A 14,355-nucleotide genomic window follows, 5' to 3' on the forward strand; every position below is an offset into this window, starting at 1 on the left:
TACAGATACGTAGAGAATCAGACTCAGGCCTGTCACTGGATGTATGTTATTCTTCAATGAAAACAAGGTAAGAATGTCACTGTGACCTCTGTATAAAAAAGGAAAATGACTCTAGAAGCGATGAGAGAGAAGGCCAGGAAACCAACAAGGGGCCGGGTAGTTTTCCAGGGAAGAAAGAGCAAAACAGCCCCTAACAGCTGGGAGTTGGCCTGGCACAAACAGTGAGGCCATGGAGTTCAACTACACATAATTTTACAGAGCACCAACCTGGACAAGGCCACACTGCAACAGTAAAGGATCAGAAAAAAATCAATAGCCTGGGCAACACAGGGAAACCTCATCTCTACTAAAAATACAAAAAATTAGCTGGGCGTGGGGGCGTGCGCCTATAATCCCAGCTACTTGAGAGGCTGAGCTGGGAGAATCACCTAAGCCTGGGAGGTTGAGGCTGCAGTGAGCTGAGATTACACCACTGCACTCCAGCCTGGGCAACCAGAGTGAGACCCTGTCTCAAAAAAAACAAAAAACAAAGAAAGAAAAAAAAATCAAGACCAATCCATAACCATGTCTGAACACAGAAACAAACAAGATCATTGTGCAAACCACAGAATGACGAAGCATCCCCATATCCTGGCTAATATAAATGACTGCTTATATTTATATTACAACTTTAACCTCACTTTGTTTCTCCTGCCTCATAAATGAGATTTATGCAAATGCCTAATCACAGCATTACTCCTTCTCCGTTTAACAGTATCTAAACTAGAATGAGGCCCCACTTCCTTGCACCATTCCCAAGACCACCACACACAAGCCCAAATCTTAAAATCAATCCTTTCTGGCCAGGTGCTCACACCTGTAATCCCAGCACTTTGGGAGGCCAAAGGGGTGGATCACCTGAGCTCAAGAGTTCGAGACCAGACTAGTCAACGTGGTGAAACCCTGTCTCTACTAAAACTACAAAAAATTAGCTGGGTGTGGTGGCACACACCTGTAATCCCAGCTACTCGGAAGGCTGAGGCAGGAGAATTGCTGAACCAAGGAGGCGGAGGTTGCAGTGAGCTGAGATCGCCCCACTGCACTCCAACCTGGGTGACAGAGCAAGACTCTGACTCAAAAAAAAAAAAACAATCCTTTCTAACACCCTTTTACTTAGACACCTCACAGTTACCTCATGGTGTGCTTTCTCCCTCACTGCAAGAAGCAATAAACCCAACTTGTTCAACCACAGATGTGTCCCTGGTGGAGAACACTGACACAGGCCAGAGCGGATGTACTTGGCCAAGGGTGTCCTAAAGGAAAGGTGAAGAATGGAAAGATCTAAAATATTTTAGGAAGAAGAACAAGTAGGGATTACCGATGGATCCGATGTGAGGGAAGAGGAAGTGGGAGGTTTCCAAGCTGATTCCGGACAGTTCTTGCCATAAACCACATCATGACATTAATACCAATGGTAACAAAAGTTATAATAACAACAGTGACTGAGTATCGAGTGTTTGTTTCTCAGAAACTATTTTGAACAGGGGGCATGCATTATCTCATTTAATCCTCACCTGTAAGTATGGTTATTATCATTTATTAACCACCTACTCTGTGCTTAGCACTTTCTGTGAATCCTCTCTGAGTGTCACGACAGCTCTGCAAAGAGAACTAAGTCTCATTTCACAGATGGGGAAACTGAGGCTGGGAGAGGCTTGGAAGTGGCAGAACCAGGATTTGAATCCAGGGCTGTCTCCAAAGGCCCCCAGTGCCACTTGCCAAAGTCAGAGCCTGGCTTTAGGCCTGAGATTATGTTTTGCAATGACCCTTAGTTTTACAGCCACAGACGCATGCATTTGAATACCAACTCTGCCCCTAATCTGCTGTGTGACTTGATCAAGTGGCTCCAATTCTTTGATGTTCAAAGGCCTCCTGTCTAAACAAAAACTATGACAAAAGCACATGTATGCAGTGCTTCCTCGGTGCCAGGCAACTTTCCACACCCTTTACACACAATCCCATGAGAGATTTCTATGATAGTCAATTTACAAATGGGGAAATCGAGGCAGGCATCGGGGGCTTAACAACTTGCTCAGAGTCACAAAGCTAGGAAGTGGGGGAGATGGTATTTGAACTCAGGCAGTCTGGCTTAACTAACAATACCTACAATTAGGTACATGGGTCCACTGGATATCAGCTGTGAAACTTTGATAATTACTTGGCCCCTGTGTGCCTCAGTGTCCTCATCTTCATCCATAAAATGAGGGTCTTAGTAGTACCCACCTCATAGGGCTGCTAGGGCGCCAATGTTAAATATATGTGAAATGATTAAAATAGGGTCCAATTCTAGGAGCTATGAAAGCATTAGTTTTTATTACTAATAATGGGTTAAGGGCCAAGCACAGTGGCTGGCGCCTGTAATCCCAGCACTTTGTAGGGGCTGAGACGGGCAGATAACTTGAGTCCAGGAGTTTGAGACCAGCCTGGGCAACTTAGTGAAGTCCCATCTCTACAAAAAATACAAAAATTAGCCAAGTGTGGTGGTGTGCACCTGTAGATCCAACTACATGGGAGGCTGAGGTGGGAGGATCACATTGAGCCTGGGAGGTCAAGGCTGCAGTAAGTTGTGATCACATCACTGCACTCCAGCCTGGGTGACAGAGAGAGACCCTGTAATAATTTAAATAGATTGTTAGTATTACTATTATTATTAATAGCCCCCACTTCTTGAGTTCCAACCATGTGCCACAGAGGGTGGTGGGCTCTTATACAAGCAATCTCGCCTTGAATTCCTAATGAGGGGGTAGAGGGGAGGATCTCTTTCACAGAGGAAGACTCTGAGACCCAGAGAGAGGAAGGTATCTGTTCAAGTTCACACAGCAAGGGAAGTGGCAGAGTCAGATGTCAGACCTGGCTACATGGGGCTGGCTCACTGTCTGATGACGAGACAAGCAGCGGTCGTATTTATAAAGATATTATCTGTTCCCCAGACCCTGTGAGGCACCCCCCGCTCCCAACAATGACGAGCACTTCAGTCACCTGGGTGAGGTCACTTGGCATCATGCTGAAGCTCAGAGAGAGAAAGTGAATGACTCCTTGTGAAGTCATTCATTCAGCACTGGCCCCTGCCCGCCCCCCCGCCTCCCAGCCTTAGAATCTTAGCCCCGATTCTTGCTATGCTGTGTGATGCTGCATAAATGCTTGCACCTCTCTGAGCCTCCAAGGTGTCTTTCTTTTCTTTTTTCTTTTTTTTTTTTTTTTTTTGAGACGGAGTTTCACTCTTGTTGCCCAGGCTGGAGTGCAAATGGCGTGATCTCAGCTCACCACAACCTCCGCCTCCCGGGTTCAAGCAATTCTCCTACCTCAGCCTCCCGAGTAGCTGGGATTACAGGTATCCACCACCACACTCAGATAATTTTTTCTATTTTTAGTAGAGGTGGGGTTTCGCCATGTTGGTCAGGCTGGTCTCGAACTCCCGATCTCAGGTGATCCACCTGCCTCAGCCTCTCAAAGTCCTGGGATTACAGGCGTGAACCACCGCGCCCGGCCCAAGGTGTCTTTTTTATAATAAAAGGACCATCTTTCATGGTAGAGTAAGGCAGTGGGCAAAATGTCAAGTCTGGAAGTGGACAGACACATTTTAATCCTATCTCTGCCACCCTCTTGCTGTGTAACCTCAAGCAACTCCATCTCCCTCTCTGAACTTTGGCTGAAAACCCCTACCTCCTGAGGGATAGAGCGGGGACCCAGTGAGGGACACGCAGGGTGAGACAAGCGTTATTATTGTGTGCTGTTCTGAAGCAGGAGGCCCTGCAGGTCCCAGCTGTGTGGGAGAGTTTCAGGGAGGAACCCCAACTGGCCAGACCGGAAGAACTAGCATCTCGGGAGGGAGTGGGACCCAGGGTGGAGAGGTACCTCTTGCTCAGGCCTGCCCGGATTCTGGGCGCTGACCCCCGCCTGGCCCATGACCAGGGAACACAAGGAGGTTTGAATGCAGGGCACCACTTAAGCCCGCTGCATGGTAGGTGGCTGGCTCTTCGAGATCCTTTGCAGATTTTATGGCAAAGAATCTAGAATCTGGCTCAGGGGTCAGTGCAGAGGCAGCCGCCCGCAATACAGATCACTCCCAGGCCTCAGACAAGCCCAGGACCATATTCACTCTGGGTTTCTCGTCGCCCTGTGGCAGAGCAGGCTCTGAGCCCAGTGAGGTTCCCAGCCTGACTCAGGCCCACTCCCTCTGGGACACACCATCTGGGACAAGTTAGGGAAGGAGTGGAGTCGGGGACAGGGCTGACTGTATAATTTTCCGGCCCCAGTGTGAAATGAAACGTAGAGACCTGGTTCAAAAGGCAGGAAAGAGGCTGGGCAGGGTGGCTCACCTGTAATCCCAGCACTTTGGGAGGCCGAGGCAGGAGGATCACCTGAGATCAGGAGTTCAAGACCAGTCTGACCAACATGGTGAAACCCCGTCTCTACTAAAAACACAAAAAGTTAGCCAGGTGTGGTGGCGCACGCCTGTAATCCCAGCTACTCTGGAGGCTGAGACAGGAGAATCGCTTGAACCTAGGAGGCGAAGGTTGCAGTGAGCTGAGATCACACCATTACACTCCAGCCTGGGCAACAAGAGCGAAACTCTGTCCGTCTCACAAAAAAAAAAAAAAAAAACAGGAAAGAGTGTTATTAAAGGTACTGAAATAGAAACACTGTTTTTTTTTTTTTTTTTTTTTCCATTTCTTCTGCCTCAATCTCTTTTTTTAGAGACAACCTCACTCTGCCACCCAGGCTGGCGTGCAGTGGCACAATCACAGTTCACTGCAGCCTCTATCTCCCAGACTCAAGCAATCCTCCCACCTCAGCCTCCCAAGTAACTGCCACTACAGGCATGTGCCACCATGTCCAGCTAATTTTTAAATTTCTTTTTGTAGAAACAGGGTCTTGCTATGTTGCCCAAGCTGGTCTCAAACTCCTGGTCTCAAGTGATCTTCCTGTCTCAGCCTCCCAAAGTGCTAGGATTACAGGCATAAGCCACTGCACCTGGCCCTCAGCCTTTCTCTTGACCCCTCATGGTGTTTAATGTTATGTTCCCTTGGGCACAGAGATACTTGCGGGACCAGCACAGACCTTCAATGGTGGCTAGGGATCCTGCCCCACAACATGGGCAACCTGGCTGGGTTCCCCGTCCCACCAGATGCCCACCGCCATGTTCCACCCAAGATACCATGAGGCACGAGTAGCCAACCCTGGTCTTGTGGCATGCCTGCAACAGGGGTGGAGGGTGCCAGTGATCAGGGGCAGAGTTAAGAAGGGGACAGGCTAGGCGCAGTGGCTCACGCCTGTAATCCCAGCACTTTGGGAGGCCGAGACAGGCGGATCACTTGAGGTCAGGAGTTCAAGACCAGTCTGGCCAACATGGTGAAACCCTGTCTCTACTAAAAATACAAAAATTAGCCGAGTGTGGTGGCCAGTGCCTAAAATCCTAGCTACTCAGGAGGCTGAGGCAGGAGAATCGCTTGAACCTGGGAAGTAGAGGTTGCAGTGAGCCGAGATCGCGCCACTGCCCTCCAGCCTGGGTGACAGAGTAAGACTCCATCTCAAGAAAAAAAAAATGGGGTGAGGACAAGAGTGGAAATTTGTCCCAGAGAGGTGCGGCTGCCTCATCATGCTTTCATTGTCTCATTAGTCTTAGCTTACAAAACAGAAATTCAAAGATAAATTTACCAATTTCTACACGGTGACCACAGAGCGTTAAACCCAAGAGCAGGGCTCTTCTGAACACGGGCACCCTCCTGGTCTCAGGAGTTTGAGACCAGCCTGGCCAACACAGTGAAACCCCGTCTCTACTAAAAATACAAAAATTAGCCAGACACGGTGGCACGCCTGTAATCCCAGCTACTCGGGAGGCTGAGGCAGGAGAATAGCTTGAACCAGGGAGGCAGAGGTTGCAGCTGTAGCTGTCGTCTACATTGGTCAGATGTCCATGAAGCAGGATTCACTAAGGGACCTGGTTTGCAGAGGGGCTGGGGGATGAACTGATCCAAGAATCCAGATGCCGCACACCTGAAGATAGAGGCCAAGGGACACTTAGAGTCCCAGAGGACCTAGGAATTTGGGTGTCTGCACTCCCAGGACTCAGAGCACTATATCTGGGTCCTCAAGGGAACTTTTTGAGGCAGGAAAGAGCTGTCTCCAGAGTGACAGCCTAGAGTGCTCAAGTGGGGGACCCTGGAGGACTGTAGAGGCCCAGAACAGGCACCTGACCCGGCCTAGGGTTCAGGGAGAACTACTTGAAGGGGCGCCGTAGATGAGACCTGAAGGATGAAGTCAGCCAAAGAGCTCTGCCTGCCTTGTTCATGACGGTCCCCCCAGCCCTTAGCATCACTTTCCCATCCGTTTATTCAACCACCAGATGTTCCCTCCATACCCAGTACGCACCAGGCCCTCTGCTGTACCAAGGGCTCAGTGGTGACCAAGACAGCGCTCACTCCCAGTCCAGAGCAGGAGACAGACTCAACAGCAGTGATGATCCTGGGTAGTCAAGGCCATGATGAGAGAAGCACAGGATAGAATGATCAGGGTTGGGAATGGGGAGGCACAGGTGGAGTGGTCAGGGTTATAATGAAAAGCCCAGGGCCAGGAGCAGTGGCTCATGTCTGTAATCCCAACACTTTGCGAGGCTGAGACAGGCAGATCGCTTGAGCCCGGGAGTTGGAGCCTAACCTGGCCAACATGGTGAAACCCCATCTCTATTAAAAATACAAAAAAAAAAAAAAATAGCCAGGCATGGTGTGGTGGCGGGTGCTTGTAATCCCAGCTACTCGGGAGGCTGAGGCAGGAGAATCATTTGAACCTGAGAGGTGGAGGTTGCAGTGAGCCGAGACTGCACCGCTGCACTGCAGCCTGGGCGACAGATTGAGATTGTCTCAAAAAAAAGAAAAGCCCAGAGGAAGCATCTGACCTGCCAGGACAATCAGGGAGGGCTTCCTGGAGAAAGAGACTTAACACAGGAACTAAAAGCTAAATGATGAGTAGGGCTTTCATGGAATGGGGAGAGGTGCCTAAGCAAAAGGAACAATGTACAAAGGCCCAGAGGTGAAAGGGAAGAGTTGTTTTTTCTCTTTTTTCCCACTTTCATGGAATGAGACATGCTCTATGGGGCTGGGAACAGCAGTGGCCAGGACAATGCTGGCTCTGCCTCATGGAGCTCCCAGTGCATAAAGAACACAGATCCATCGCCCATGATGACCCAGGGTCCTCAGGGATGGGATGATAGAGCTCAAAAGGGGCTGCCTGACCCAGCCAGGAAAGTCAGTGAGGGATTCCTGAAGGAGGTGCCAACTGAACTAAGGCTGGAAGAATGAGGTGCAGCTGATTAAGGGAAGGAGGGGGGCCGGGCATAGTGGCTCACACCTGTAATCTCAGCACCTTGGGAGGCTAAGATGGGTGGATCACTTGAGTCCAGCAGCTGGAGACCAGCCTGGGCAACACAGTAAGACCCCATCTCTATAAAAATAGATAAAATTTAAAAAAGAAAAAAAGGGAAGAAAAGGGCAGAGGGAACAACGTAGGCAAAGGCCTAACGGGGGGAAGCCTAGGAGTTCCTAGAAATTTCCAGCAGCTGGTCAGGCCAGAAAGGGTGGAAACAGAAGGGCCTACAAACTAAAACAGTAAAACTGCCAAACACTAAGGACGCAAGCCTCTCACCCTCTTCTCCCAGCCATGACCTTAGAGTTGAAGGCCTCCATTCCTAAAGACAGCCGGCTGTGGGACGCGTGGCTCCCAGAGGTACCGATAACTCAGATGTCCTGCCTAAGGGCCAAGGGGCCCCGGACGCCTAGGCTGGAAACCACAGCAGCAATTCCTGTTTTTCCTCCATATTTAATTCGGTATCACAGGAGCACCAATAAATAGTTTCTTCCCGCCCCTGCAATCTTCCTCCTGCCCCGGGCAGGGCCTCAGGGGTTGGCGATCCCGTCGGGGGCAAGGCACCTGCAACCCAGAATGCAGCAGCTCAGGCCAGCCGAGCTGTGGGGGCCTGAGGAATTCCCAGGAAAGTTCCAAAGGCGTGCGCCCAAGTTTGCCGGCAGTGGGCGGGGCCTAGGAACGCCCTCGCGCCTGCGGAGCCTCGAAGGGACTTCCCCCAAGTGGGCGGGGCCACTCAGGGGGCGTGGTTTTCGTCGGCTGCTGTCACAATGACGTCCATCCAAATGCGCATGGCTTCGGGACTCGGAGCCACCATGTAGAAAAGGCGTTCGTAGGTTTTCACGCAGAAGGTCAGGCGGGGGCTGGGGCTCTGGAATAAGCAGAAAGTGAGGGTAATGAGGACAAAAGACACTGGCCACAGTCTGGGTGCGAACCCAGCCTTGCTACTTACAGTCTGTGTGGCACTGGACAAGGTACTTAAGTATCTGAATGTCAGTTTCCCTGTCTTCCTAAATGATGCCACCTACCTCACTGGGTTATTAGGATTAAATGAATTAACACAGGAAAGTGCTTAAAATTAACATATGTAGAGCGCTATTGATAAATTATGGGCAAGATAAATTTTTTTTTCTTTTTTTTTTGAGACGGAGTCTCGCTCTGTCGCCAGGCTGGAGTGCAGTGGCGTGATCTCGGCTCACTGCAACATCCACCTCTCGGGTTCAAGCGATTCTCCTGCCTCAGCCTCCAGAGTAGCTGAGATTACAGGCGTGCGCCACCATGCCCGGCTAATTTTTGTATTTTTAGTACAGACGGCGTTTCACCGTGTTGGTCAGGTTGGTCTCGATCTCTTGACCTCGTGATCCACCCATGTCGGCCTCCCAAAGTGCTAGGCTTACAGGTGTGAGCCACCGCACCAGGCCAAAAAATTTAAAAGTAGGACTTATGGCGCCTTCTCTCAGCCTAACTTCTCCTATATTAGAAATATAGGCATTCAAATTCCACCTCCCCAAAATCTCGGTCCCCTTGTACCTTGGGAAAGTTAGTGTCTAGAATCCGTTATTGAGTACCCACTTGCCAATCCCAAATTGAGTAAATCCCTTATGTCCATAATCTGTTTTTAGTCCTCTCAGTAACCCTGATGGAATGCATTGATGCATGCCCATTCTACACATGAGAAGACTAAGGCTGGCTGGGCTGGGTGGCTCGTGCCTGCAATCCCAGCACTTTGGGAGGTTGAAACGGATAGACTGCTTGAACTCAGGAGTTCAAAACCAGCCTGGGCAACATAGGGAGACCCCATCTCCACAAAAAATACCAGAAAAACAAAACAAAACAAATTAGCTGGGTGTAGTGGCGCGCACATATAGTCCTAGCTACTCAGGAGGCTGAGGCAGGAGAATTGCTTGAGCCTGAGAGATAGAGGCTACAGTGAGCTATGATTGTGCCACTGCACTCCAGCCTGGGCGACAGAGCAAGACCCTGTCTCAAAAAAAGAAGAAGAAGAAGAAAAGAAACAAAGAAAACTAAGGCTAAAGAAAAGAATTCACTTTCCTGATGTCACATAGCTGAGATTCCAACCTAATTGCTAAAAAGCCACAGTTTGGTTATTCTCCACAGAGCTTTCTAAATATTGTATCCGTTGCCAACATTTAAATTTTTGGCACTGTGCTTTTATACAAGTTCCAATTCCTGAGTTCTCTGGGGCCCACTCCCACTTGGCAACTGTTGGCAGGAGCCAAGTAACAACCATTTCCTTTATTTGTTTTTCACTTAAAAATTCAAAAAAAAAAAAGAGATGGAATATTGCTATGTTGACCATCCTCGAACTCCTGGCCTCATGCAATCCCCCCATCTCGGTCTCCCAGAATGTTGGGATTACAGGCATGAGCCACCACGCCTGGCAGATCATCTCCTTTAGATGCTCCCAGGTTGCCCCACCCTTGCTCTGACCTCTTCATTCATTCCCAGTTTGACATCAGAGTTTGCCATATTTTGGCTCTAAAACTTTTGTTCCAAGAAAATTAACAGTGACAGGCCAGGTGCAGTGGCTCATGCCTGTAATCCCAGCACTTTGGGAGGCCAAGGTGGGCAGATCATGAGGTCAGGAGTTCGAGACCAGCCTGGCTAACACAGTGAAACCCCATCTCAACTAAAAATACAAAAGTTAGCCAGGTGTGGTGGCACACCTGTAATCCCAACCACTCGGGAGGCTAAAGCAGGAGAATTGCTTGAACCCAGGAGGCAGAGGTTGCAGTGAGCCAATATAACGCCACTGCACTCCAGCCTGGGCAACAGAGCCAGACTCCATCTTAAAAATAAAAAAAAGAGCCACGTGTGATGGCTCACGCTTGTAATCCCAGCACTTTGAGAGGCCAAGGTGGGCAGATCATGAGGTCAGGAGTTTGAGACCAGCCTGGCCAACACAGTGAAACCCCGTCTCTACTAAAAATACAAAAATTAGCCAGACACGGTGGCACGCCTGTAATCCCAGCTACTCGGGAGGCTAAGGCAGGAGAATAGCTTGAACCAGGGAGGCAGAGGTTGCAGTGAGCAGAGATAGCGCCACTGCACTCCAGCCTGGGCAACAGAATGAGACTCCATCTTAGAAAAGAAAAGAAAAGAAAATTAATAGTAGCTGAAAGCCAGAGTGTGAGCTCTTAATTTTTAGTCCCTGCAGTCAGGTGACCTGTTTGTCTTCTCTGCGACAAACAGGTACTCCTGTAAGTACCCTGACAGGAGAAGCTGCGAGTGGTTTTCCCCAGGATGAGTCAGGGATGAGATAAGGCCTGACTCCAACTCGGACTCCAACTGGGAGGGTAGGGTGACATTGAGGGACTTCACCTTGAAGGCACAGCGTAAGTGGTCGTAATAGACTTCCTCAATGGCCTGGAAGTAGATGACACCTTTGAGCTTGGTCTCTTCCTTGTCTGGTAGGGGAGGTAAGAGAAAAAGAGAGCCAATGAGAAAGGTGTATCTGTGTGTGTCGAGGTGAGGGTCATTGGCCCTAAGTCCTGAGACTGGATTTGGGGTACAAAACATGGTGACAAGAGTCTGAAGGTCTCTAAAGGTTGAGAGGTGAGTGAATGTTAATGCTGGATGGGAGACTGGGTGCAGAAACTGGACACCACTGGGGAGTGGGGGCTGTGGAGCTGCAATCCTAGGCTCTGAGTGCCTTGGACTGTGAGAAGGGAAGGAACTCAGGGAGTACTCAAGTACTTTCTAGGTATAATCTCTAACCCCCTCAAACTCTCCTGGAGGGGTAAGTACATTTATCTCCACTTCACAGATGTGGAAACCTAGACTCAGAGGTTAAGTCACCCAGCACAAGTCACGCAGCCAGAGCTGACAGGGCCAGGACTCACTAGGTAGAGTCAGATGTTCATACAGGTTAGGGGAGAAGGATTTAAGGCAATACAAGTGTCTAAGGAGGCTGGGCGCAGTGGCTCACGCCTGTAATCCCAGCACTTTGGGAGGACAAGGCAGGCGGATCACAAGGTCAGGAAATCAAGACCATCCAGGTTAACACAGTGAAACCCCATCTCTACTAAAAATACAAAAAATTAGCCGGGTGTGGTGGCAAGAGCCTGTAGTCCCAGCCATTCGGGAGGCTGAGGCAGGAGAATCACTTAAACCTGGGAGGCAGAGGTTACAGTGAGCTGAGATCACGCCACTGCACTTCAGCCTGGGTGACAGAGCAAGACTCCGTTAAAAAAAAAAAAAAAAAAAAAGTGTCCAAGGAGAGGTTTGGAATAATTGATTCTCCTAGAGAAGAAGGACAAGGCCCGAGACTCCTGGCTGTTGGGGGACTGGGGGCAGCTGACAGTGCAGGTTCAGACTCATGGGTGTCTTAGGAACATGGGCCCTGGGAAGCTTGAATTGTATTAAGCTGTTATCTACCTGTTATCTATGTCCCTGAGGAGGACTGGGGGTTTGAATTCTGGGTGACTTAAAGAGGGGCTGGGGATCTGGACTCCAGGATCTGGAGGAAAGAGGGAGCTGAGAGCCTGGACTCCTGGGTTGTAGGGAAGGTAGGAGCTAAGGAACCAAACTTGCGGATCCTGGGGAACACGGAAAGTGGGGGCCAGGACTTCTGGTGCCTGTAGGGGAAAGGCCTCCGGAGTGGAATTGCAGCATCCCGGGGCCCATGGTGGCCGGGCTGGGCTTACCCGCATAGTAGGCCAAGCGGCGGGCTTGGCGGTCAAAGCAGAACCATCGCTTCCTCCAGGTCTTGATGCGGCCGCCCATCTTCACCAGGGGTCCGCGGCAGCAGCCCCCAGACACCTGCACATGTGGGCAGTTTTCTGGGTTGTGGCCCCATCCCTCCAGATGCTGCCGGAGATCCAAGATTCGCGGGCCTGGAGGGTGGGGTGGGGTGGGCGGGGCCTGGGGAGCAAAGAGAAGAGGCAGCTGATGTAAGGGGTGGGGGATTCTACAGCCTGGAGCCCCTCCAGGGGAGCAAGTCATAGCAGCTTGCGTGTAAGGCCTGCTACAGTCTTTAAAGGGTAATATTAACAAGGACCATCTAACGAATGCAATGGCTACATGGATTGACTATGATGCTCTGCCCAGGGCTTTATGGACAACAGCTGCTTGGCACTTCATGGCAACTGTGAGCCCCATTTTACAAATGAGCAAAATGAGGTACAGAGAGATGACGTAATGCACCCGAGGTCACACAGAGCTTCTAGGCAGCAGAACTGGGATACGAACCCAGGTATTTCTGACTCTAGAGCTCACCTTGAAACATCAGAGGCCTAGCAAAATGAAGATCGGGCTGGGCATGCTGGCTCATGCCTGTAATCTCAGGACTTTGGGAAGCTGAGGCAGGAGGATCCCTTAGGCCTAAGAATTCAAGGGCAGCCTGGGCAACACAGTGAGATCCTGTCTCTGGAAAAAAACATTTTTTTGGAAAAAAAGAAATGAAGATTGGAGCCGGTGTGGTGGCTTGAGCCTGTAATTCCAGCTACTCAGGAGACTGAGGTGGGAGGATCCCTTGATCCCAGGAGTTTGAAACCAGCCTGGGCAACAGAGAAGACCCCTTCTCTATGTAAAGAGAGAGAGAGAGACAGAGAGACAGAGAGAAAAGAGAAGCTATGTGCAGTGGCTCATGCCTGTAATCCCAGCACTTTGGGAAGCTGAAGTGGAAGGATCACTTGAGGCTATGAGTTGGAGACCAGCCTGGGCAATATAGAGAGACCCCATCTCTACTAAAAATCCAGAAAATTAGCTGGGCCTGGTGGCGCACACCTGTAGTTCCAGCTACTAAAGAAGCTGAGCCCAGGAGATGGAAGTTGCACTGAGCTATGATTGCACCACTGCACTCCAGCCTGGGTGACTGAGTGAGACCCTGTCTCAAAAATAAAACAGAGACTGCTTGTTTACATTATTATTGTTATTATTGTTGTGATTGAAATTGATGAATATAATCCTCTGCTAAGTACTTTCTAGGTATAATCTCTGCCCCCTCAAACTCTCCTGGAGGGGTAAGTACATTTATCTCCATTTTACAGATGTGGAAACCAAGACTCAGAGAGGTTAAGTCGCTCGAGACAAGTCACACAGCCAGAGCTGACAGAGCCAGAACTCACCACGTGGAGTGGTCACCTCAGATGGTCAAACAGGTTGAGGAGGAGGATTTAAGGCAAGACAAGTGTCCATTATTTATGAGAGCCTGACCATGAGCTGGTCTGATCCAACCTATTCTTCCCAAATAATCCCTGCAAACAGTGGTAGGATTCCAGAGGTCAAACGGAGGTTCAGTACATCTCAGATTTCTTCGTGCAAGCAGATCCGCTGGGGATTTTTGTTAAAATGTTAAAATGCAGACTCTGGGCCAGGTGTGGTGGCTCACGCCTGTAATGCCAGCACTTTGGGAGGCCGAGGCAGGCAGATCAGGAGGTCAGGAGATCAAGACCATCCTGGCTAACATAGTGAAACCCTGTCTCTACTAAAAAGACAAAAAATTAGCCAGGCGTGGTGGTGGGCGCCTGTAGTCCCAGCTACTCAGGAGACTGAGGCAGGAGAATGGCGTGAACCCGGGAGGTGGAGGTTGTGGTAAGTCAAGATGGCACCATTGCACTCCAGCCTGGGCAACAAGAGCGAAACTCCATCTCAAAAAAATAATAATATAAAAATTAGCCAGGTGTGGTGGTGTATGCTAGGATCCCAGCTAATTAGGAGGCTGAGGTGAGAGGATAGCTTGAGCCCAGGAGGTGGAGGTTGCAGTAAGCCGAGATCAGACCACTGCACTCCAGCCTGGGTGACAAAGAGAGATCGTGTCTCAAAAAAAAAAAAAAAGAAAGAAAGAAAACTGAAGCAAGGCCAGAGCAAGAAGGGATGAGAAACAGAGATGAGATTTACTGGTTGGAGACAGGAGAGTGAGGTGGGGAAATGAGAAGGATTAGGGAGGAGGACTGCAGGGAGGGAAAGGCCAGGTTTGAAGAGCACCCGCTGGGC

At 49.9% G+C, this 14,355-nt stretch overlaps 1 protein-coding gene across 6 annotated transcripts in view; it reads right to left on the reverse strand.

Moving 5' to 3' along the window:
* Positions 1-7,838: 7,838 nt before the first annotated feature.
* Positions 7,839-14,355, reverse strand: part of PHLDB3 (pleckstrin homology like domain family B member 3) — a 31,315-nt gene continuing 24,798 nt past the window's right edge. For 5 of the 6 annotated variants that reach the window (XM_065534523.2, XM_065534525.2, XM_065534524.2 and 2 more), the window contains 3 exons: positions 12,066-12,282; positions 10,741-10,826; positions 7,839-8,269 (listed from right to left, as the gene is read on the reverse strand). In XM_065534523.2, the coding sequence (XP_065390595.1) occupies positions 8,135-8,269; positions 10,741-10,826; positions 12,066-12,282 (438 nt within the window). In that variant the 3' untranslated portion in view covers positions 7,839-8,134. Of the gene's footprint in view, positions 8,270-10,740; positions 10,827-12,065; positions 12,283-13,461; positions 13,617-14,355 lie in introns of those variants that run through there. The other variant, XM_065534526.2, reaches the window with a different exon arrangement.

Source organism: Macaca fascicularis, chromosome 19, assembly GCF_037993035.2.
Source record: "Macaca fascicularis isolate 582-1 chromosome 19, T2T-MFA8v1.1".
NCBI lineage: Eukaryota > Metazoa > Chordata > Mammalia > Primates > Cercopithecidae > Macaca > Macaca fascicularis.